This window comes from Ceratosolen solmsi, unplaced genomic scaffold (assembly GCF_000503995.2).
Source record: "Ceratosolen solmsi marchali unplaced genomic scaffold, CerSol_1.0 scaffold2, whole genome shotgun sequence".
Taxonomy (NCBI): Eukaryota; Metazoa; Arthropoda; class Insecta; order Hymenoptera; family Agaonidae; genus Ceratosolen; species Ceratosolen solmsi.
Genome location: NW_011948422.1, coordinates 1,949,614 through 1,974,507, shown reverse-complemented (window position 1 = coordinate 1,974,507; position 24,894 = coordinate 1,949,614). Strand labels below are relative to the sequence as shown.

The window sequence follows — 24,894 nt, the reverse complement described above, 5'->3', positions numbered from 1 at the left end:
TTGAGAGAAAATTAAGCAGACATCAATTCAAAACATTTAATAAAAATAATCAACTACGTGCTCTTTACATCCGATTCCGCAGTAGATTAAAGAAAAATATAAATTTTAATAATATGCACAAATGTAATGAAAAACGTCGACTTGGCGTGAATATTAATTTTGCGAGCTGTATTTAATGTTTTTTTTTGTTTTTCTCCTTTGTTTATTTTACCAAAGATCATCTTGGCTTATGCTTTCAATATCGAATAATTTGTAAAGATTATTTTACTATTTGCCAAAAAGGGTAAAAGTAACTGAGAAAAAGCTAAAAAAAAAATAAAATAAAAATAATAATACGATTTGGCATGTCTTGAATTGCTATTAAAACATTAATTATTAATATTATCATCATTACTACATTGTCACTCCTTCTTCCTTACACATGGATTTCTTTGTCTTGTGAGATTGTAATCTACTTCTCTAAAGGTTGGTACGAACTTTTTTATCCGCTCTTAAATTCCTCAATTCGTCCTACCGTATCCTTTAATCGTTGCCATTTAGTCACTAAATTCGAAAATGCATTTCATCTATTTAAAATAATACACTTGCAAGCGTCACAAACAAGACAGTTTCCATGCTTACACCGTTAAATTATTTGTCAATCAATTGGTAACGGCATTGCAATTTCGTTATATATATATATATATATATATATATATATATATATATGTATATAGATTGATAGATAGATATAGATTGATAGATAGATATAGTATCAGTGTCAATTTTGGCAAAACTAGCCGATCCCATTATGTAGCGTAAATATACGATAATTTAGGATCCACTCGAATCCAATTAAGCTAATAACTCGCGGCGACATTCGATCGTAAAATGCAAGGCCGCTGATAGTCGCTTCAGCATACAATCAATCCAAATTTTTATTTACCACTATCGCGCCGATACTTGGGTAGAAAATTTCTTAAATATCGCCGTATGCCAAACGAGGGCGAACGAGCATCGAGCAAGTTGGTCGTCTCGCCGGGTACTTGTAATTCACGTTCACGCAAACTCGGCGCAATCTATTTAAAAATTTGTTGATACTTCAGCGAGCTCGCTAACACACACACACTCACACGCACGCACGCACGCACGCACGCACGCACGCAAAACTAACAAAAACAAACAAACAAACAAACAAACAAACAAACAAACAAACAAACTAACAAACACACGTGTGCGTGTGCGTGCGTATCCATTAAACCACTACCCACGCATTAGTCGTTGCACCGACGGGTGGGGGTCACGTACCGGTTGGCGCCGGGAGCGGACCTTCCCCGACGAGCCTCTCGCGCTCTCAGGCCCCAGGAAGCTCGGACCTGAAGCAGAAGTACGCGGAGCCACCGCTCGCCGATGATTTACGCGTCAGGGGCGGCGCTAACGTGGAAACTGGTTTTGCGATTCCACGAGCCCACGTCGACCGCGTGCCACCGGGACCTCGCGTGGGTGGCCTCGAGTTCTTTCAACTCGAAAGTGCACGCGGCCTAACACGCCCGTACATTGTCTTTTATGAGTGTACTGTTACTCGAACGCGCCGGGTATTAAGAGGATTTCACACTCGCGTGGCCTGTTATATCGTTCGGGCTTTCTAATGGATTATGGGAGGCTGAGAGGTTGCGAGGTTGCGAGGTTGCGAGGTTGCGAGGTTGCGAGTCTGCGAGGTTGCGAGGTTGCGAGGCTGCTCGTCTTTTATGGACTTTATATCATTATTGGAAATGACCGTAGATTGAGAGGGGCGAGTGCAGCTCCTCAGGATACGAGGAGAGTGGCATATTTAAAGAGGAGGATTTACAGGTGAAGTGAGTTTACGAAGGAACTACGACGGGAGGATGGGATCGCATGTTGGCCGGGATTGAGAAGCTTGGGCTTACGATTGTTGGTAGCCGTGAGATGCCGTGCGCTAGAAGTTATTCGCCTTGATTGGTGGGTGTATGGTTCATAGAAAGTCTGCTACTAGTAATATCGGATAACCGTTCTCCACGATTTTCATGGATTATTGCAGTTTGTCTGCATTTTAAAGGTTCTGTCGAAGCAAACGTTCTTCTCTCACATCATCGACGAGGCATTTATCAACAGACCCCCAAGTTATGAAATGTTTTATTGGTAAATGGTCGAGTAGATTATAAATATGATAGGATGAACGGGCAACTCGTTACATCTAGCTTGTAGACAAGAAGGCAGGCAAGGCATCAGGCAGATTTGCCTGATAATTCGTAATCGATCCTTTACAGCATAATTATATAAAAGATTGTATAATAAGAGCATTTCATGTACTTCTACCAACTGATCATAATTGCAACGATATATTGAGAAATGATACGGGAGAGACGTTAATTAATAAACCAAGTGGTATTTACCCCTTATTTTACTGTGGCATCTTTGGACATTTCTACGCAGTTATTGTCGTTTAAGGCATGAATTAAATTATAATTCCTTTGTTGTATTGTATATCGACTGTTAGATGTATCCTGGCATTTGGTTAACTAAATTAGCGCGCACCTTCGAACTCTTCATTCTTTATTATTTTTTATATTTTTTTTCGACAGAGAGAGAGAGAGAGAGAGAGAGAGACAGCCTTTCATAAAGTAAAGAGATGAAATCTACAGTTAGTTCGTGCCCTTTACTCGTATAGGAAGCATAACCCCATCTTACATTTTTTTCTTTTATTTTCTTTTATTTGTTTACAAAAAGAGATTTCGTCTTCCTATAAAAAATAACGTTAACGGTTATTTCAAATGTCCGGCTAACGTAGATTAGATTCGTTCATTTCCAATACTGAATTCCGAGGTCGTAATTATTGGCAAAATAAGCTCAATCATGCCTTCCCTATCCGGATAACTATTCTATGAGATTACGTACGTTATTGAATTTTAAAATCAAATTGAAAAAACAACTCGTCAAATCACAATTCCTTAGTATCTAGTCCTGTGAAATTTACGTACTAATAAAAATTAAATTTGAGTTGTAATTAAACTCTGATAATATCTTATTTATTGCTTCAATCATTGTTTATCGTTGGATCTAATTTGTCGCTATGTGTAACATATGCCGAATGACTATTCGTTAATTCAATTGAATGAGAAATTTCAATCGAACGTCATTTATTCGTCTAATGTGTTCGTAGACAAAATTTCTCCAGCCTACACTTGCAAATAATGGATTGTTATTGTTTCTTTTATATTATTTATTATACAGTCATGATATTGGACGTTTTTCATCGATGCTTATCAATACTATCGCATTAAAATGATAATTTTGTGTAGATATGGTCAAGTTACTCTTTTATTATTTTTATTATTTCAATTTCTGTTGGTGTATAACCGTTGGTTATTATAGCAAATTAGTTTCATATTATTTGCTTAATAGCGTCGAATAATTACGATTTATTCCTGTATAACTTTATTCCAAAAAAAATATTCGTTATTTCAAAAATTTATTCTTAATTTTCTTATCGTTAGATATTCTTCTTTAAAACTTTTACATTAAAAATCTTATTCGCGGTGAACCTTCTTTTATCATCTTTTTTCGTGTTATGTTTCTTTTGTTTTTTTGCCAATTTTTGTGTAAAAAGTATCAATTCCATTTACATTGAATTAGGAGGAAAATTAAAATTTACAATGAAACGACTACAATTAACTATTATCGTTAGTTGTGCTGTAAAAATTAACTTTTGAATATCCATTTTAATTTTAAATTCACAGAATTCCATAAAATTTATCTTCGCATAATCGTAATACCATCGTTATTATCATTAAAATTGTTGTTGCTGTTATTATTATTATTATTATTATTATTATTATTATTATTATTATTATTATTATCGTATATAGGAAAATGGGAAATTGTGTTTAAAGGACTGGGTGACGTAATTGGATTAATACGCAATGAATTTAAAATACGCCGAACTTATGGTCACGCCATTTACGTTTATACATGTGTCCAATAATATTTTAGTTGCTTCGATTGTTGAGCGTACGATGTCTTGTACGTCGTACCTTGCATTTATTAATATTTAAGAATACATTTTTGTACATTTCTATTGGCAAAAGATACTCGACGTTATTAAGTATTTGCTGACGGGAGTTAAGAATTACGTGAATTGAATTGAGCAAAATTACGTTTTTACAGGTTAGCTATCTTGCTTCATAAAAAAAGAATTTGGATACATTTTTTGTAACGGCAAGTTCGATACTGATCGTATGAGAGATGCTTTCCTTTTAAGATACATTTTTATGTCATTTTATGTTATATAAAGCAAAAATTTATCGGTTATCGAGAGAGAGAGAGAGAGAGAGAGAGAGAGAGAGAGAGAGTTGGTATCGAAGGAAATTGATATACGTCCCTAACCTGTTTATGTAACTTGTTGGCTTACTTATAGCGGTGCATTTGCTCATTATTCTTCGGCAAAGTGTGAAGTAACGGATATGAATTCTTTAAGAACGAGGATCGTCAATAGGTAAGATTTGTCAATTACATTTTCACGATGTCGAGTGAAAATGTGCAGTAGTTGCTAGCGTTAAAAATTTTTTCAACAATACATTAAATTCACCAGCAAATACAATTTATTAAAGTACAAATTATCTTCTTATTCAGACGAAATGTACAAAGTATGATGAGGAAACTTCAGCCTTTCAGCACTCCCGTATCCGAGAAGTCTTCTCCTGAAATTAAAATTCCAATGCGAAAGGAACGTGGGCCGACCGATATATTAAGAGTATTTAATTATTTCCATATAATAATATATACCTCTTCTTTTTTATTATGAAATAATTCTATTATATATTTGTTCTAAATGTAGGCTTTGGAAGGAACTTTATTAAATGATTCGACTAGTAATGATTATGGATTTATGGACGATCCTTTTTTTATTCCAACTTCTACCAAACGAAAACGTATATACGCCCTCTCCAAAGAAAGTGGTAGAAGAGCAGCGAGATTTATTGTAGAAAATCATAGTGAGACTTTGTATAGTGAACTTTCAGATCCATTGATTAAGGTATAATAATTTCCGCATTATTTACTAGTTATAAATGATATTATTAATTTATCATTTATTGTATTTTAATAGTGGAAATACTAAAATTTAAGATTAATGAAATTGAATAATATTATTAAAGGAATAATAAAGAAGAATGGTAGTATGTTATCGTATATAAATGAAATTTTCGTCTTTAGGCATTTCTACCTCCAGAAAAGTATACAGAGAAAAGTCAAGTTTCTGATGAAATATTAATGGAATTCATTAAAAAAGGAAGCGTTAAAGATTCTCTTCATATTTATGAATTATTGGAGAAGAATGTGAAATTGGAGACAAAGCAAGCTCTTTTAGAGCTATTGTGCTTTTACAATAGCGAAGAACAAGAGTCATCGGAAGACTTTCCAGAAGAATTGAGATATCGAGCTCGTATTCAAATAAATAAAAATTTGTGGAAGTGAGTCGTAAATATTATACTTGTTTTTTTCTTTTGTTTTGTTTTTGTTTTATCGACTTTACATTTAAATTCCTATAATTACGTTTTAATAATTTAAATTCTACATTATTAATGGTAACGATAATCTATCTATAATTCATTAATGGTTCTGTTATGAAATTATTTATAAATAAAATGAAACTTGAATATATTTATAATATAAATATATTATCTTTTTGTAAATTATCCTCTTATTTGTACGTAATAATTGGGGTAGGTTAATTTCAAATTTTGTTAATGTTCGATAGAAATCATTCGTCCTTTTGAAATAAAAATTTTGTTTTTTTAAAGTAATAATTCCGAGGCCAATAGTTTATTCGATGAATTGAAAAATAATGAAGAAACAGCTGCAGCCGCTTATAGTGCTATGATTTGTGGAACTGCAAAATATGGCTCAGTGAGTAATTTCTTAATAGTTGTTTCTTTTACACTTTAATTCGTATATGCACACATATATACAGAAAAATATTGTATTTCTTTACAAGCAACTAGCAGATTACCGTAGAATATTTTTAATTTAAAATAAAATAAATATTATTTCATAGGAGGTATTTGTTGCAGGTTAATTTAGCAGAGGGACTTTATAAAGAATCTTTGAAAAAAAATTTATCCATTTTCAGTACGTGCTATCATTATTTAATTCAATCAATACGATTTTCAAAAAGGAGCGACGAAGAATGTAAATCTTTAATTGAAATCTATTTAAAAGATATGATTCAAAAGGGACTGAGTTTGAATGTCGATGTATTAAATGCTATTCTGTCAGCTGCGGAAAATCTTGCGGATAATGTTACTTATGCGACCTCATTCTTTTCAAAGTTTAAATCATTAGGAATAGAACCAACTTTAACGACTTATTATTATCTATTATTAATTTTATCTAAAAACAATGGTAAGAATTAAATAAGGCGTTATTAAATTAAATCAATGTCCTTATAAACATATTTTTTATTAATTCAGAATTACTTGTTTGGAATTATATATAATATGATATTTAACGTTTAATAAACTTAATACTTGCAATCCTTTGAGCACAGATACGATCGATGAAAATGTTTTCATGGAAATTTTAAGCGAAGTAAAATCAAAAGATTTTGTATTACACGACGATACGGATCAATGTTTCTTTTCCAAAGCCATGTCCATTGCTGCAAAAAATTATTTTCCAACGAACGTTGGTCATGAAATATACAATATTTTTTTGAGCAAGAATAAACGTTATTTCTTGAATAATATACAAGTAAGACGATTTCACTTACATTTGAACTTGTTATTTTCTTGAGATTAGTATTACACATTCAAAGCATTAACCGATTTTAATTTTGATTTTAGTCGAATCATTTTTATAACGATTATATTTTAATGGTATTATACAACGAATCCCTGTTAGATTTCCAAATGTTTTATACCAAGTTTGTTCCTGCTGTTTTTATTCCTGATCATGAAACGATGAAAAACATTATGGAAAACTTTTTGTCTTATCGAAAAGACAACAAACTTCTACCAATAATGGCCCTATTTATAAAACATATTGTATCATTTGAGATGCTATACAATAATAATTTGCTGAAACTATCACTTAAAGCAATCGTAAAACATTGTACCTCGAAGGAAGAGCCTCGTATTCAAAAAGAGCTGGGCGAATATGCTTCGAAAGTCTGGACTCATCTTAAAGTAAGCGAGCATAAAGCGTTGCTGTTACTTAAAGTGCAAAGCAACTGATAACGATAATGATGAGAACAATTTTATTTAGATATTTTTTTTTACAAATTTTTTATTCATTAGTTGCAATTAATTGTTAAGTGGATAAACAGCCTTAACAAGGCATTGTAAAGATCGTTCATTTTTACAAAAGCAATTGAATTAATTTTCTTCGGTTGCATTGGTTATTGATATCAGATTGTTTTTCTTTTAGTAATTGATAATTGATAGATGGATGTAAGAAAATTAATTTTTTAACGTTTGCCTTAGAGTTTACACGAGAGGGTGAAGTATCAAGTTGTATTACCAATGGAGTTATATAGTAACATAATTATTCTGCTACTCTATGCATCTGAATTCGAAAAGGCGTTGGATGTTTACGATTATTTAATTAAAAATCCGGAGAAAACCAGTGGTGCCTTTAAGCCAACAGAACTGAATGAGATTTTTAATCAATGTTGCACTCACAATTTGACGGATTTGGCATTGGTCAGTCGATGCTCCTACTCTCGCGTATCACAAATAAAACGATGGATCGATCTATTTAATCGTATTTTTTTGTATTTCCAGCTGGTTTTACAATACACCCACAACTCTGGAATCGGCGATCAGCAATTTTATGACGAAAAAATAAAATCGCACTTCGTTCTCAACCAAATGCAGAAGCAACAATTAAGTAAAATCATTGGATCATAGTTTTTGTAAAATGTCAGCGGAGTTGCTGCAAATCTGCCGTGACAGCGTAAAACCACAAAACAGATAGCGGCCCTTTGCCCTTGAGTTTGCAATGTCAAATTGGCGATTGGAATGCCAGTATATCTCATTGCCGCCGTGTTTGAACGATTTCATAACGAGACCCACTTTTTCACTACTACGTAATGGCGATTCTCGTCATCTATGCATTTCATTGTAAATAATATTATAGTCATGTATTGTTTGTTTGTAAAAGAAGAGAGAGCGAGCGAGAGTAAAGGTGTGTGCGTGTGATATATAATATATATATATACATAAAGAATATGAAATTAATAAAGAACTTGATAGTAGAATAAAGATAGTATGTACCGTTGTGGCTTAGTTGGAGCTAGTGCGCCGAATTTCCCCACTCCAGATTAAATGAAAGAAATTGAAATTGAGCGCGCGTGATTGGCATGCATCAATGTCCTTGTCCCTTGAGCCGCTCGATTCGAGCGATCAACTAAATTAAGTCATATATCGGCGAGGGTATAGGCAGACGGTGGTGGTATTGGTTGCGCGAGGGGCCGCCCGGGCAGTCCATTGCGGCATAAACGCCCGCTTCCTGCATGGGATCGGTGTCGCGTTGGGGACTCTCGACATCCCCGCCCCCCCTCCTCCTCCTCCTCCTCCTCCCACCCCCATTCTGTGCTACACTTTAAGGCCGGGCAGGACGGGACGCGATCGTCTAGCGGCGCATAGAGGCGCGAGGCAACTTGGATCGCGCGTTTGTCGGGTTCGAGACAGCGACGCGGATCGCCGAGACTTCTCTGTCGGGTCGATAGACTAGCAGCAACAGCAGTACCACCACCACCACCACCACCACCACCACCACCATCGCCGCAAACACGAGCAGCACGATCATGGACGACCAGGAGAGGGTGGGTACACGCGCACCTTGATGATCCTATTCATCGGTAATCCGGTGGCACGACCTTGAACATCCTTATGCTTATCGGATCTCTCGATGTCTTCCCCTGGCGGTACATTTATTCGTCGTTTTATCCTCTCGGGTTTTTCTTTTTCTTTTTTTTTCTCACCTTAATCCAATCAACCGTTAATCTATTGAACGACGAGACTGATCATTACGCACTTTCGGCTCGTTGTTTATCGATATCGTCGATTCATGAGTTTTTGATTAAAAATTGGACGCTCCGAATCCCTAAATTAGCGACGAGATAAAAAATTCATTTCTCGTTCGAATATTATGTATTTGCAATACATATCTAAATAAATATTTTCCGATTTTGCTTTCGAATAACGATCGTTCGCAAGCTCTGTTCATCGCTCAATGAATGTAAATTAATCTCGATGAGAAGAGTGCCGATCAATTACATCTAATCGTGTAAAAGTGTTATTTTCTAATTGCGCAACATCTCATAAATGGATTTACAGCTACTTTTCATGATGTTACGAGTTGACGTCAATGGGGACGAAGTGGGAGAGAAAAAAAAAACAATTAATCGTAAGTGTAGGGAGCGAATGTCTCGACTTAAAATGGCTTAAAAGTATCAATTTTTGCTCGAAGGATTGTGGTTTAATGAGTTTAACGACGGTATTAATTAATTTAGTACGCGATTATTATAATTACGATGTTTTATAGATTAAAATATGTAGTTTTCGTTATAGCCGCTGTAATAGAATCTGCATCATCAAATTAAAGTCGTTCATTGGTCAAAGATTTGGTAAATGAAGTAATATCGGCAAATTTTAAACGCTCGGTTGATGTTTAAATCTTGAATGTTACCGAATGATCGACGATTATGCGACACCACTAAACACGGGCGTGACAAATATACATACACAAGTGCATCAAATTTGTAAGACGAAACGTGATATACTTTTTTTTTTTTTTTTTTTTTTTTTTTTTTTTTTATTTTTTTTTTTTTTTTTTTTTTTTTTTTTTTTTTTTTTGATTATTTTATTAAAGTTTTAATTGAACGCAATAATGAAAATATTTAGACGAGAGTACGTATGGGCATTGTTTTTCTATTCGTTATACGTGAACGACAGCTCGACAAGTCCGTCTAATTAATTCTCTTTCTTTTCCTTTCTTTTTCTAATACTCCATACTTCCACTTGCATTTATATTAGAATAGTCACGAATAATGATTAGTTATTAAACGCGAGTAAACAACACGTGCCAAACTCCAATGATTTTATATGATTAATTTGATCGTAAAAGTTATTTTTAAAGCACATGTTTATGTTGAACAATCAACTGGTCGCTATAATTTTCTTAATTTAATGCAATTGTCTCTATCGACCGTGTTGTTTGCATTCCACACTGGGATGATTTTTGCGAAACAAGGTCGCGACATTTTTACTTCCGTCTATCTTTTCAATAATTACCATGGCAATTGTCAATGACGCAGAGCTTTTTTTATGCAAGAGAATCATTGATTCGTAACGTAAGTACAAGCAAGTTCCACGTGCCCATTCTTTCTAACAATTGTATTGGAAAGCAATGAATTTCATATTATGATCGACTTGTCGGCGTAATGCGATCGTAAGATCTCGTAAAAGAGTTAAAAGTGATAAGCAACGATGCAATTGGAGTGAAAAAATTTTCTTTACCCAAAGTATGACAACATTTACAGCATTCGTAAAGATAATCAAAAAATGTTTGGCCAAAAAAATTCTGTCTATTTATTATACGTGGCCACGTAAAGTTAAGAGTGCTAGTTCTGCATCCTCGTAAAAACGCGACTCCGTGCGGTCGAGCATTGAGAGAACCTCTCTCCCTCCTCCTCCTTCACCCCCCCCCCCAAACCCCTAACCCCATGACAATCATCATTTATTGGCCATTTGCTGAACGCGACGAACCGTCAGAAGGAGAGCGCCCGACTGGACTTGGACTCGATCCGCGAGCTCATCGCTAAGGAGGAGCCCGAGGTGGAGATAACGAGCTTGGAGGAGGCGCCGGGCTCGGGTCGAGGCGACAACTACACCTCGATGCTCTACCGGCTGAGCGTCAAGGGCCGCAAGTTCATCGAGCCTGGGGATCACGTGCCCTGGGAGCGCTCCATCATCTACAAGGTGCTGCCCGAGTCCAAAGAGCGCCGCGAAGCTTTCAAGAGCGAGCTGCTCTTCAGGAACGAGGTCGTCTTTTACACGAGGGTCTGGCCGGCCCTCGCCGAGCTCCAAGCCAACGGGCGCACCGTATTCGAGGGCGTAGCCAAGGTCTACGTGGCCAGGGCCGAGCTCATCGCCATGGAAGACCTCAGGGCCAAGGGCTTCAAGATGGCAGACAGGAGGCAGGGCTTGAAGGTGGACAAGCTGAAGCGCGTACTCAAGGCTCTCGCTGGCTTTCACGCGCTCAGCCTCACGCTCAAGGATCTGAGGTATTGCCTCGCGATTAACAGGCTCTTGTCCACTCGAGTTTCGAGATCTTCCAACCAATGGACTCGATCGCGGGGGCGGTAATTGCGATGTTGATGATTGCTCGAGCTCGGGCGAGCTTACCACGCCGATAGGGTGGAGGGGCTCGTGTTTATCTGTTTGCTCGTTCGTTTATTTATTTATTCGTTCATTTGTGATTATTAAAGTTGAATTAAATCGGGACACGAGTGTCGTACACGGGCATGGATGTGATTGATCGGTGACGCGTTGGTAATGGATAAATCGCGAGAAGATTATCAATGAATATCGCTTGGAGTAATTATTATTAATTGTACCTCGATCGAGTTGACGAAATATCGATTAATCTTGAAAGGTAGAAAGACTTTGTGAAATCTTGGCTTCGTTGAACGTAGCTCAGCCTTTTTACAATTAATTGCTGACTCAAGCGTTGAAAAACGACTAGCTGATGATTTTTAAAGTTAAAGGATAATAATCCAGTGCCTTGGTGATTTTACCGAGTCTCCGCTCTACGAAAGAAATAAATATATCGACTTGGAGCCTTAAGAGACTAACTGGAGTAATATAAAACCCCGATAGTCTCGATGGTAGGCGAGTGTATAATGTTACATAGGCCATTATTGATTACAGAGACAGAGACAGAGACAGAGACAGAGACAGAGAGAGAGAGAGAGAGAGAGAGAGAGCGAGAGAGGTCTACAGGCAAAGCTTGAGGAGAAACAGGGTTAGCGATACCTTGTCATTTTCCCAGTAAAGGATACTCGTGATGCAATTTTTTTTTAGTATTCTGGCCTCTCTCTCTCTCTCGCTCGTTGACAAATATGAGTTTGAAATTGGAAGTTTGTAGTGACAAGCAAAGCACGCGTCTTAAAAGGATATCAAAAGATTTTCTCAAATTTACGCGACTGTAAAGTAATTATCGACATTCTTTGTTCCATTCTTCATTGGCTGTGTTATATTTGTCTAAAGTTTGATTTATCATATTGGAAGCTTTAGTAATTTCGTTGCAAGTCAATAAGTTTTAGAGATGAATCAAGCTATTGAAGAAATAAAAAAAAAAAAAAAAAAAAAAAAAAAACTGAAAGAGAAGATGTTGCAAGCTTATACCTATATGGAATTAATAATATTTATATTTTGATCGATTTAGTTTTTTTTTTTTTTTTTTTTTTTTTTTTTTTTTTTACAAAGCGTCACTGCCACGAAATTTTTTTAATTTAATCGCAATATCAGCAATAAGCGTATCATCGATTACATAAAGCTATCTCATAAATATTAAAGAAAGGGGGAGATGCTAATCTTCATCTTCCCGAGCGATCATCGTATCGTCAATATTGTCTCAATGGATCTCGATCAAATTATAATAGCCGGATTTTGCCAATTTTCCAATTGAACGAATGCGCGATGAAAAATGTCTTCCAATATTATTTTATGCAGTGATGAAATCAATCGTCATTCGCATATTACTTGAGCGGGAGCTTTCGTCATCTATGCACGCGTTAGCGATCATTATCCTTGATATTAATTGACACGATGGAGTCGGGCGGGATAAAAAAAAAAGAAGAAAAAAAAGAGAAAAAAAAAATCGACGGCGAGTATGGGCCGATCAATTGCCAATTTTGCCAAGTCTTGCGAAGTCTTGCGAAACCGATTTTATCACTAGAGTTGTCGGAGCTTCTCCCCGCGGATCCTGTGAGACAAGGGCTCGAATTAAGCGTAGTCCTATATTGAAGACCAGAAGTGTTCGCGAGGCTGTCGCGTCCAGATTCGGATGCGGGCGAGGCCGTCCAAGAGGCGCTGTTCCGCATGGAGAACGTCGATTGGTACAGGCAGTACTATCGCACGGCGAAAAGCAACGCCCTGAAGATGGTGTCGGAGGGCCTTCCCGAGTCCATCGAGGTACGTCGCGACGAGATATTGGGCAAGTTCCGGGCCTTCCTCGACGAGGACAGCTTCTTCCGTACCATGTGCGAGCTCACCTCTAGTCAGGGTCCCCTCAGCGTCTTTTGCCACGGTGACTGCTGGACCAATAATTTCCTATTCAAGGAAGATGCTGTGGATTCGGAGGTGAGATTGTGCGGCTCACTCAGTCAGAGACACAAAGCCACCCAACTCTTTCTTGAATTTTCTTTCCGTTGGCGCCGCTCAAGCTCATTCCTCGATCTTATCCTCATCCATCCATCCCTCATAGTTACAATTCTCAGCTACGTATGGGCATGGGTTTGGAATTTCTTCATCCGCCCCGAACTTCACCTGATCACATGGATCTCGGTGTCGTAGATGTTGCGTTGCCTCGTTAAACGAAACATCGCATCGATTATCGAAAATATATAGAATCTTTCGAAAACCATTCGAACGAACAGTAGATTTAACGATATTTTTAAGTAATAGCTCAATCGATTAATTATTTTCACGAAATTTTTATTAATAAGTCATTTCCACCCTCAATTCATCCCGACTATGGAAAATCCGTGGTACATGTCAATTATTGCAAAAACGATGAAACACAGTAACGATGTCTAGAAATTTCTATAAATATATGTGCATCACTAATACGCGTATATCAATGAGTCTTAAAAATATTACTTTTGTAAAACGGTATTGGCAATTTTTTTCTTATCTACATTCAAAAGCCCCGGCCTCCTTCTGTCAATAAAGTCCATCCAGACCACTCAAGCATAGCAACGCTTCCTCCACATCCTCGATATATTAAAAAAAAAAAAAAAATAATAATAAAAAAAAAAACAACAACAACAAAGAAAAGCTTACTAAGCAAAGATCCTTCTCTGATCGTCATCGCTAATTCAATATAAAATCAACCGAAATCAATCACCAATCACTCATCGTGATCTATTATTTTCGTTCGCCTCGAGATAACTAAACGCCATTAAAGGTTTCAACGTTTTAATCAATGGGCTTGGCATTTGGTTGGCAGGCCGTCTGCTTGGTTGACTTTCAACTGACCCGCGTTGGTTCGCTGGCGCTCGATCTCGCGAACGTCCTTTATTGCTGCACGAGTGGCGAGGTGAGGAAAACTTTCATGACTCAGCTGCTGCAACACTACCACCGCCACCTCATGTCAGCCCTTTACGTCCTAAATCCAGCAGCCGAATCGACCAGAGATCCAGCCGCTATGTGGACCCTGTACGTATGCTCCCATAAATATTATGTGCACTCGCGTAATTTAACGATTAGTCGACCTTGACACCTTCGAAGAGCCACCACCCTCTCCCGCCTTGCCTTATCAATGGCATTTGCACGATTGGATTAACTTTAGGCTCTAATGGACGACGCCAAATGGCTTATTAACAATACGTCAAATAGTACTTGCATGTCGATCGCGCATTTTGTTGATGCTTTTATCGGCTATTGGCAGGACAATGGTGGTGCAACAGCTACGTCGCGCCAGACTTCCATAATAAGTAAACAAATCTTAAACGATACTCCCCCTTGACGGCCGTCTCGTTCTACCCATTAAAACGATCCTTATCGGCTCGTTGTCGCGAGCTTACCCCTTGGAAACGAGAGTAGCTCTGTGTTGGCTGTTCACAGGCTAAGCGAGGAGATGCGCCGCTGCGGCCGCTTCGGTCTGGGTCTCGCCCTGGACATATTGCCCATCAGCACGTGCACGAGCGACCAAGCGCCGGATCTTTACAAGGGCCAGGAAGCCAGCGACGAGGAGCGTAGTCTCCTGGCACCTCCGCCCGCCGGTGCTCAATGCACTCGCCTCATGACCGACCTCGTCGTCGAGCTCGTAAATAATCGAGCCCTTTAGTCGATCACCTCACCACGACTGCCCACAACTCTACCATGACGCCGCCGTTGACGCCTATCATGCGTAGCGTGTGCCAACGCCCGCTCTTTTCCCCATGTTCTTTTATATAATGGACATATTTTCTCTCGCACTTGTCAATTATCAGCTTCTACAAATTAACGCCTCTGAATATAATATCGAAGCGCATTTCCACGCAAGGGCAAATAGAGATTGAATTTTTATTAATAATACCGCTTACGTACACATTTGAGCTTGTTTGGTATTTTCCAATTAAAGTGTGCCGTTGTTCATTGTTTGACCATTGGATTTCACGGATTTTGTAATTAATGTTGCATTAATACATTGGCAAATATGTTGCTCGACAAAGGCGTTAACAATGTGGTAGAATTGTCGAGAGGCGTGGAAAAAAAAAATTGTACCGATCGAGCGAGCATTGATTATACTTTGAGTGAAAATGCCCTTGTTTTAATCCCCTAACATTCCTATTTTATAATTTATGTACGCATATTTAATACCAACATATATATATATAAATATTCCACGAAAATAAGTGCGTGCGACCAGGACATTTCTTTTGTTTTGTTTTTGTTTCTTGCAAGATTCATTCGCGCATGGTTTTATTTGCGTACAAGATTGTTTAAACAGACTGAATATTCATCGATTGTTTTGAATTTCTTATTATTCATTAAGAATTTATATGACACTAGACAACATGTTGAGTTTATTGCAATGAGGAAACATAAAGTTTGTATTAGATGTTTTAAGTCACTGGAACTTTTGCTCGATGTGAGCGATTACGGTATGATGAAGTTGAACGCTCTTGCCCTTCGAAATTCCCTGTGCAATCACGTGGAATCTCACTGTTAAATAAAATAGTAAGGTTGATAATTTTCTTTTTTTTTTTGCATTAATAAATACAATTGTATTGTAATATCTTTAAAATATATGATCCAAACAGAAAAATTGTCATAGTAAAGTATTAAAAATAATATTATACTACATATATATTCTGTATTAAAGCATAATTAACAATTAGGTTAAATTATCTTAGCGGTATTGTACAGAAATCACTTGTAATTAGAGATATTAATATTTTTTATAAAAATAAAAATAAAAAAAAAATCATATAATAAACAGGAAATAAGAAAAAATTAGTTTAACATTTTGTCCTGTATACTGCACAAGGAGTTAAGGGGTTAATACAAATATTGATTGTTTTCATTTTTTTTTTGTTTTTTTTTTTTTTGTTTTTGTAAGGGTTTCTGTATGCTAAATGACTTGTCAGTTTGTATACTTTTGTCAATAGTATATTATATAGGATCGTTAGGTCGATTACAGTTTAATTAATTGTACTGCAAAATACAAAACCCACGAACATAAAAAGATTTTTTGTCAAAGTCCTAAATAAAATATTACTCGCCAGTTCTCGCGGCCATCCTTCAACTGGAATCAAATTCAATAATTCGACTCGATGAATAATGGCTCATGGTCCTTAAATAACATTCAATTCACATTTTTTTTTGTTTTTGTTTTTGTTCCTTACGCAATAAGTTGACCCTTTTCTAATAATTACTCTCAGAATAATACATGGTATCAAAGGTGAGTGAAGAAACTGAATCTCTCTCTCTTTCTCTCTCTCTCTCTCTCTCTCTCTCTCTCTCTCTCTCTCTCTCTCCCAAGTTGTACACTGATAAAAAGAATTTTTTTTTTCACTTACAGATCAGGCTTTCATTTTCAATCATCCTCCAATTCCATTCACTTCCCAAAGGAATCGGTTAGACTCTCTCATTATCGCACTTTATTTAAATAATCACTTTCTATGGGTCGATTATCGGCGTGAAAGTAAAGTTTAAAAATTTAATTGCACGCTCTGGCTTTCAACTAAACGCGACAGTGGCAAGTGTCTCGAATCTTTAGTGTTTACGAAAAAAGGCATATTTTCACCTCTTGTAAGAGAAAAACAATCATTTTTTTTTTAATTTTTATTATTATTATTATTATTATTATTATTTTATTTTTTTTTTTCATTAAAAGTAATCCATTCGGTAGTACAAATTTGAGAAATTCCGATAAGCCTAACATCTGTCAAATATCTACAATAAACGGAATGACAAGAAACGCTGTCATTATTGGCCCTTGGCGCAATTCGTGAAATCAATGATCATTCTCTCTGTTACTTCTTTCTTTAAAAAGAAAAAACTGCCATTTAGTTACAATCTACCCGCATCTTAACCCGTCCCCGTCCTAGTGCAATCGAAGAAACGAGTACCCACCCGGTATACCTGTTGACCACCGCTGTTTTTCCCATACAAATTAGCAGTGATCTCTAGCAGGCTACCTCTATACAATCCTCGCTCTCGCTCTCTCTCTCTTTCTCTCTCATTCTCTCTCTCTCTCTCTCTCTCTTCGTGTCCCGTCAAAAAGTAGTTCCCGCAATGTCATAAGCGTTCACGAAGATCTTATGCTGCCTGCTGCGGAGGTGTGTGGGGCTGCGCCTGCGGGCTCGGTGGTTGTCCTTGTTGTTGGGAGGTAGGCTGGGCTTGTTGCTGGGTAACCACGGCGGTCGGTTGCGCCCCAGTCGCCGTCGGTTGCGACGACGGATTGCTACTAGGCTGCCACTGTGGTTGATGCTGATTCTGAGATTGCTGTTGCTGCTGCTGTTGCTGTTGTTGCTGCTGCTGCTGCTGCTGCTGCTGTTGCTGCTGCTGTTGTTGCTGCTGTTGTTGCTGCTGCTGATGTTGCTCCTGAGCCAGTCGCTGGTGCGCTTGTTGTCGCGCGCGGAACTCCGCGGCCTTTAATTGCTCGAGGTGGAACTGCTGCCGCTCCGTTATGAGCTGTTGTCTCTGGTACTCGAGCCCCTCGCGCTCCCGTTCCATCGTCGTCTCCAGCTCCTCGAAGTGGCGCAGTTTTATCTCGAGCTTCTTCATCTGAGTCTCCACGAGGAGGGCCACGAGGGATTTTATCTTTCGCTCCTCGACAGCCGCCAAATGTTTGGCCTTTACCGCCGCGGCGGCCAAAGCGGCTGCCGCAGCCGACTGCAATTGGGCGTCTCTGACCACCTGGAAGACACACAATTATTAACAATTATTTAACGATTTATTTATCGTTTTCATTGTTTTTCAAAGTTTAAAAACTTAAATAACGTCATCCTGGAACACTACCACCTATCATCTTCTTTCAAAAGTTTTTTTTTTTTAAGGCCCATTATTATCAACGCTTTTGTCATTACTTTTTTATTTTCTAAATCATTGAAATTATGCGTGTCAAAAGATTTTCATCATTTCAAAGTTGAATTTACGATCTTTTCTCTCTTTCTTTCTCTCTCTCTCTCTCTCTCTCTCTCTGTTTTTCTTGTTAAATAGAGTATCCATAATGTTTGTTAATAAATGTATTTACTGGTCAATAATTACAAAAATTGGCCAATTTTTTTTAATTTCGTCGTACCAATAATAACAAATGCCAGTCTTGCTTATACAAATTAGAAGCGAAGGGCAAACACAGACAGACGATTTGTCCTTGAAATACACGAAGCAAGCATACGGGCTGGCGTACCTTGTCCTTTTTCTCCTTGGCTTCGTTCTCGTCGCCGTCGAGCTTCGTCTTGGTGTCGATTTCCTCGTTCTCCTTCACGTCCACCTCCACTTTCTCGGGTTCCTGTTGCTGGATCTCGGCACTCTCGTTATCCGCGGCATCGATCTCCTTGGGGACGGCTGAAACGGCGCCCCCACCATCCGGTGACTCGCTATCCTCGGCTGTGACTCCGACCTTGGTTTTCTCACTCGACTCGTCCTTCTTGCCGTCGGGCGGCGTCGTGGCCGTCGATTGGGGCGACGTCGCCGATGTGGGCGTTGGCTGTCCCGAGGCATTCTGAGCGTTGCTCGACTCATCCGGAGGCTCCGGTGGACCCGTGCCCGCGATGCCCGACTGTGCGAGTCCTGCTGCCGGATCGAATTTACCTAAACGAGAGATATCGAGCCTCATATTGCATTTGCAGTTTATTAACCAATGTGCTTTGCGAGAAATTGCCATTACATTTGACACTTTCAATGCGAACAAATGAAAAATGCAACACGGGGTGTTCCATACAATTACAACTACAACAATAACAGACGAATAATATTTTATAACATCTCGAGAAGATTCGGATGGAGCTTTCGTTACATAAGGTCATAATCGTTGTTAGGAAAGGAACGAATGTGAAAGTGTAAGTGCGCGAATCTCGGAAAAATCTCTCGAAAGCAACAGCACGTTGGTTGTGTTTGAAGACGTACCATCGGAATTCGCGCTGGCCTGTACATTCCTTAAGTGCTGGTCGAGGAGCGCAGCGGGCACCTGATCCTTGATCGCTGCGAATTCTTCCATGGCGGCCTTGGCAGCACTCGCCGCTACCCTCGGGTCGACTACCGAGGCGAGGAAGGCAACGGTGCTCATGACGGGATTGCCGGCTTTCGAGAACGGAATCGGCTGGTAGGCCAACGGTCCCAGGCCCTCGGGCTCTTCGAGATACGGATCCTCGATGGGTAGTCGCAGGAAATGCAAAATACACTCGTCTTGCGTCCGCGAACCCACGTGCTCGCACACCTACGGATAAGTAATCGAGGGTTATTACGTTTATAAATGGCTGTACGACTTCTTTGATTATCGTACGAGCCGAAAGTGCCCTGTCACTTTATGCACTGGCCACTAGACAATATGGGAAAATCCTCGAGTTGGCGCCAATCTACCTTGTTCCAGTCGTCTTTGTGCAGTTCGAGCGCCTCGAGCAGCAAAAGCGTTTCTTGTTCCGTCCAGTCGCGCGTCGCCCCCGCAGCCTGCTTATTTTTGAGAACCGCGGGCTTCTTCGAATACTGATCAATTTTCAGGCCAAAGTTCGCCATCGTCCCGGACGTCGGCAGTTTCTCGTCCACGATGGTCGGTTTCTTCTCGAGGTCCAGGAGGGTTTTAGCCGCTGGCGGCTGAGGCGTCTTGGGCGGATTTGGATTGACCGGGGCGAGCCCTGAGGGCGTGTCCGAGAGCACGTGGAAATGAGAGGTCGGCGGCGGGCCCATGGGCGTTGGTCGGGACTCCGCGTCGACCTGGTAGTTTATGAGGCCCCACTGCTCGAGGAAGGCGTGCACGCGCATTATGGCACAGACGTCGCCGGCCAGGTTGCGTCTGGTGGGTTACATAACAATGAATTGGTTAGTGAGCACGATGGATCGAATGGGGCTGTTGTAAATAAAGTAACGAACTTTACAGGTGAGTTCATTCGATGCAGGAGTAATTGCTTTTTATACTCCGCAATCGTCTTATCGTTCGAAAACTTCAGTTTGATCTGCGAGTTCGACGTTTCTTTCATAAAGATATTATTAAATATTTATTATCACATATTTAATGTCACTATTATTATGATTGTTGTTATTATCATTATATGCATTAATAATCTAATCTGACGAGTACACCCTTTCTCTCTAACGCTCTCCCTTCTCCCTGTCCGGTACCTCTTTCTCTCACAATTAAAAATGTAGAAATATAATAATAATAATAATAATAAAAGAAGAAAAAAAAGCTCAGATGTAGGTAAAATTGAATTTATCGTTAATTTCACTTAAAAATAATTTGCCTATAATATAATATAATCTCCTTATTGATCATTAAGTTATCAAAATGTATTTAATATGTAATAATGACATTTTTACTTGGCAGTACTGTCAATGGTAAAGAAATATGCAGTTAATGTAAACGGGTTCAATACCTGCATGCCGTTGATGTAATGTATTCGGTAGGATTTAAACGGTAGGTATCGATCATAAAATTCCTGTATGCCAGATAAATTTCCGGTGTCTTCGATTTGTTTTTACCGTTGAAAAATTCGGAAAGAGCTCGTTTCTCGATTGTATGAATCGAATTATAATCGAACCATGCTGAATAGCTTGGTACTACAATATGATGGGTCTGTTCCGTGACATTGTCTTCTGGTTCATCGCTTTTACTCCCATCGCCCCTTTCTTTGCTCGTGTCTCTTTCTTCTCTGTCTTGTGACGTTTGTGAATTACTCTTGTCACCTAATTTGATAAGAACAGTACATGTAATAATATATAAATGTCACAAAATTATTAAAAATTAGACAATCACTAATTGGAAGTAATGTATGCATATTTTTTTTTTTATATACGTTTCATAACTGTGAGATTTATGAAATATTTCGTCGATGCTGAGGTGAAATTTTATGTTAAAATATTTTATTTTAATGAAAAATGTTAAATTAAACATAATTGATGATATGGACAATTTAGCCATTGGTATTAGTAAAACCTTGAATTATTATGGCTTTTCATTAGCGAATGTTTTCCAATTAGAATTTGTTGTAAAAATAAGTTGATTTCTTTAAGATTACTCTCAAATATAAATAACGATCTAATTTAATAATGAATAATTATAAATTTTCTTTTTGAGACTTTAGAAGCAAGGTTATATCAATAGGGCTTTGGTCGGAAAGCACATATAATCAGAAAGACAATAAAATATCAAACCTTCTGCGGGTTCGTCGAGATCAGCCATATTTCCAGATTTTAATGGTTGCAATTCATTATCTTGTTTCTTGCTACTGGAAATTAAACCACCCGTGGTACTGCTATTTTGACCTGAGTTTGGTGTGTTAGCATTAGAGGCCATAACTTCTACTATCCTCGGTTCCGCTGGAGGGTCTTCCATCCCTTGCGTTAAATCTTCCTCTTCATCCCCACCACCACGAGATTTCTTTGGAGCTGCTGAAGATACATTTGATAGTCCTTGTACGCAAGCAGGGGCTCGTCCACTAATTAACAAAGATCAAAGAATTAAATATTTTAATTTACAGACCCTGGAACGCGTAAATGTAAAAGATAAGATTATAACAATATTAATAAAAGTGCGGTGGCGATATTCTCTTGGATTAACTTATTAAACGATCGTGGACTACGATTATTCATTAGTAAAGCAATAATAAACTGCACGAATCTTACCTCTTTCGTTTGCCAAGTTTCGGCGGAGGCGTGGGCGATCTTTTCCTCTTTTGTTTTTTGGCCGACGAAGGTGGTGCTGGTTGAGCCATTAGATCTTCAACCGACAATCTATATTTATGTACTTTCTTTTGTCCATTATCATCTACTTCGTAATCTTCTTCGTTCATCCACTCGTTGTACTGTTCTAAATCTAGTGCCCAAGTAGCAGATACTTTATACGTTGACCTACAACAAACAGGAGAGCAATAAGTTTCTGACACTGCAAATTGAACTACATATCATCAACGTACTTTGCAGAAATATTGCCAAGAGCTGCTTCAGGATAATCCCATGGAAGATCAATGTTAATCCAGGAGTCGTAACTGTCTGGGAAATAGTACCAATGTAACAAAACGGAACGCTCACGACGAAAGCACGGCCGGGCATACTCTTCTTCGAGAGGGTCAGCGGGAGGATAAATTACATGGGTCGCTTCATCTTCATTTTCAGCTATTGTTCCTTGATGGCGACGCACTAAATCTTTAACTTTTGTCGCCGTAGCCTTATCAACATCTGACCTCACATATATACTTGGTACTGCAAGACATCGATTTTGTACTAATGCTCGTTCTATTGCAATGAGCATTTCCACCATTCTGTCCATCCGAGTACCAGACTACGGGTGAATTATAAGACACGATTATTGAAATAAACGACAAGCGACGTAATGAATATTAGTAATAATGTTTTACGAGTCCGTCAGAATACCTTTCCTACTGGAAAATCGAATCTTCGCCATCCTTGTTCCTGTTTAAACCTAAAGGCTGTTAATAAAATTTGACACAATCCACCTCCTGGTTTGAAATCTAAGAAACATTTCATCTGTAAAGCGAATGAAAATATCAATTAGTTTTTACAATTCTACGGTTATAAACAAATATATAGAATACACAACAACAATGAAAAGGAAGAAAACAAAATACATACAGGAATCCTTGTCATAGGAGGCTTAGTAACATTTTTTCCAAGATTGTCCTCTTGAAATTGAAGAATTTGTACAATTAAAGTAGATAAACTTTTGTTGGTTGGTAGGTCCGTCTGAATATACTATACAAATAAAATATATAAATTATGGCATCAAGATAGACATTAATCAATATTAACTTTCCAAAGCAATAAATTTTAATTAACGTTATAAAATCCTAAGCACAGTGCAACGCTGATGCAATGACACGCTGCTAAGCACGTGCAAGTTCTATAAAGAACCAAGCATTCGCAAACAAATTTAAGTCAATTTAACATTTTGACTTTAAATGTAGAATAGAATGTAAACTTTTAGTTTTACATACAGCTAAATTTACATACTAAGTAATCGCAACATAACGTCTGCACAAGAAGGCTATCTCTAAATATTTGTTTCTTTCAATTGTAAATACAAGAGCGACCAAGCGACCAAGCGAGCAGGCCGACAGGCAAACAGGCAAACAGGCAAACAGGCAAACAGGCAAGCAGGCAGGCGGGCGGGCGCGCGCGCGCGCGCGCTCATTAGCCCGCAGACGCACACGCACGAGCGCACACTGGCACACATTTACGGCAATAATATTTACGTAATAATATAATAGAAAATAATAATTGTGCCGGTAATTTAAAAAAAGTTCGGGGAGTTATTACGCGAGACGACGGTGGAACCAAAACATTTGGATCGGAATTGTGAGTTGGCCGAGTGGGAGGTAAAACAAAACCAAATAATAATCGTCGCACCCGGTTCTTTCAGCGCGCTAGTCGGATAGTCGGGCAGAGAGGGTGGGTGAAAAATAGAAGAAAAAAAAAAACGAAAGAAAAAAGGAGAAGAAAAAGGGTAGGGTAAGCGGTGCGCAAGCATAATCAACGGTATGCAGTCGTCGGTCGGCACAGAAAAGTCCGCGCGATATAGGTTATGCTCGGGTCGGTAAGCCGCCTAGTAAAACTCGGCCGAAGCCAGGCATAATACTGGGAGGGCCATCGCCGACCACCGCTCGGACATATCCGGCTACTAGACGGCCTCCCCGTGCAACGCACCGGGTCGCGTAAGGCTCCAGTTCCTCGGCGACGCCGGGTCAACCGTGGCGGCTTCGGAGGAGGACAGGCGGACTCTCACCTTCTTGGCGTTTTTCAGGAGCCACTGCTTGGCCGAGTCGAGCTGGGCCAGCACCTCCGAGGAGTCGAAGAACTTGAGATTCGGTCCCCCGTCCTTCTTCGGGCCGAGCGACAGCATCTTGCCCGTGATGGCGCACGCTGGAGCAAGCCGAAACCTCGTCCTCTCGTCGTGCCCGGAGACGGGGCTCTTTCGCGGGTGAGAGAGACGGCCAAAAAACGCCGACACGGACAGAGAGAGGAAACAACGCCGTGTATCGCGCTCTCGCCCCCCCTCCCCACGGCTTTAACCAAACATCGCCGCAGCGGCAGCGCTCTGAAGGCAGCTGCGACAGGCCAGCGGCGGCGGCACCACCACTACCGACTCGCCGACCATTTGGAAATAACGAACGCTTCCGTTCTCTTCTTTTAGCGCTTATCAAGCTCGCTAACGGCTAAGCCAAGAAGTATTTTATCGGCGGCCAACGCCACGCTACTTCGCAGCCTGGCCCCGGTTTCACACCTTCGCCAACGCAGTCCGACACCCTTTTCCCTGGCTTCGGTTGCCTTTCGCGGAACGAATTGAATCCGACCAAGTGGGTATACTCTTTGCGCCTCGAGAATTGGCGATCAAATGGGAGGCATCACTTTCGCGCGGCTCCGCCGTTAACTTCAGGTCGCTCCCCGGTCCGACCGGGGCTCCCGCTTGGCTCTCTTTATTAAAATGGAGTACGATCGTACGCTGACG

General features: G+C 39.2%; 3 protein-coding genes across 6 annotated transcripts; 2 read left to right on the top strand and 1 right to left on the bottom strand.

The window, feature by feature from the left end:
* The first annotated feature begins 4,359 nt into the window (after positions 1–4,359).
* Positions 4,360–7,921, top strand: LOC105361993 (protein PTCD3 homolog, mitochondrial). Its single transcript, XM_011499318.1, has 11 exons — positions 4,360–4,492; positions 4,630–4,750; positions 4,835–5,032; positions 5,212–5,468; positions 5,799–5,904; positions 6,069–6,398; positions 6,468–6,475; positions 6,540–6,747; positions 6,840–7,181; positions 7,479–7,697; positions 7,779–7,921. Exons 1-11 carry the CDS (start codon positions 4,461–4,463, stop codon positions 7,902–7,904), a joined length of 1,947 nt encoding a protein of 648 aa, XP_011497620.1. The 5' UTR covers positions 4,360–4,460; the 3' UTR covers positions 7,905–7,921.
* Positions 7,922–8,643: 722 nt separating this feature from the next.
* LOC105361757 (uncharacterized) lies at positions 8,644–15,423 on the top strand. 2 transcript variants are annotated; one of them, XM_011499016.1, is made up of 5 exons: positions 8,644–8,821; positions 10,776–11,284; positions 13,031–13,364; positions 14,233–14,441; positions 14,850–15,423. In XM_011499016.1, the coding sequence occupies exons 1-5, from the start codon at positions 8,804–8,806 to the stop codon at positions 15,070–15,072; spliced, it is 1,293 nt and encodes a 430-aa protein (XP_011497318.1). In that variant the 5' UTR covers positions 8,644–8,803; the 3' UTR covers positions 15,073–15,423. The 2 variants fall into 2 exon arrangements, with proteins under 2 accessions (XP_011497318.1, XP_011497317.1); XM_011499015.1 differs by having other exon boundaries at positions 10,773–11,284.
* Positions 15,424–17,098: 1,675 nt separating this feature from the next.
* mor (SWI/SNF- related protein mor) lies at positions 17,099–24,741 on the bottom strand. Of its 3 annotated transcripts, none has more exons than XM_011499011.1 (11): positions 24,172–24,741; positions 23,022–23,141; positions 22,803–22,916; positions 22,346–22,710; positions 22,056–22,280; positions 21,585–21,868; positions 20,807–21,116; positions 19,797–20,226; positions 19,344–19,653; positions 18,625–19,028; positions 17,099–18,131 (listed from the first exon to the last, which is right to left on the bottom strand). In XM_011499011.1, exons 1-11 carry the CDS (start codon positions 24,286–24,288, stop codon positions 17,532–17,534), a joined length of 3,279 nt encoding a protein of 1,092 aa, XP_011497313.1. In that variant the 5' UTR covers positions 24,289–24,741; the 3' UTR covers positions 17,099–17,531. The 3 variants fall into 3 exon arrangements, with proteins under 3 accessions (XP_011497313.1, XP_011497314.1, XP_011497315.1); XM_011499012.1 differs by having other exon boundaries at positions 18,625–19,010; XM_011499013.1 differs by having other exon boundaries at positions 18,625–19,007.
* Positions 24,742–24,894: the final 153 nt, after the last annotated feature.

Coding starts and splice junctions, on each gene's coding strand:
- LOC105361993 (XM_011499318.1), top strand. CDS start 4,461: ATGAATTCTTTAAGAACGAGGATCGTCAATAG. Junction 4,493..4,629: donor AGAACGAGGATCGTCAATAG/GTAAGATTTGTC, acceptor CTTCTTATTCAG/ACGAAATGTACAAAGTATGA. Junction 5,033..5,211: donor TTTCAGATCCATTGATTAAG/GTATAATAATTT, acceptor TTTCGTCTTTAG/GCATTTCTACCTCCAGAAAA.
- LOC105361757 (XM_011499015.1), top strand. Junction 11,285..13,030: donor CTCACGCTCAAGGATCTGAG/GTATTGCCTCGC, acceptor CCTATATTGAAG/ACCAGAAGTGTTCGCGAGGC. Junction 14,442..14,849: donor CCAGCCGCTATGTGGACCCT/GTACGTATGCTC, acceptor GGCTGTTCACAG/GCTAAGCGAGGAGATGCGCC.
- mor (XM_011499011.1), bottom strand. CDS start 24,288: ATGCTGTCGCTCGGCCCGAAGAAGGACGGGGGACCGAATCTCAAGTTC. Junction 22,711..22,802: donor TCGATTTTCCAGTAGGAAAG/GTATTCTGACGG, acceptor ATTCACCCGTAG/TCTGGTACTCGGATGGACAG. Junction 19,654..19,796: donor ACAAAGACGACTGGAACAAG/GTAGATTGGCGC, acceptor ACTTATCCGTAG/GTGTGCGAGCACGTGGGTTC.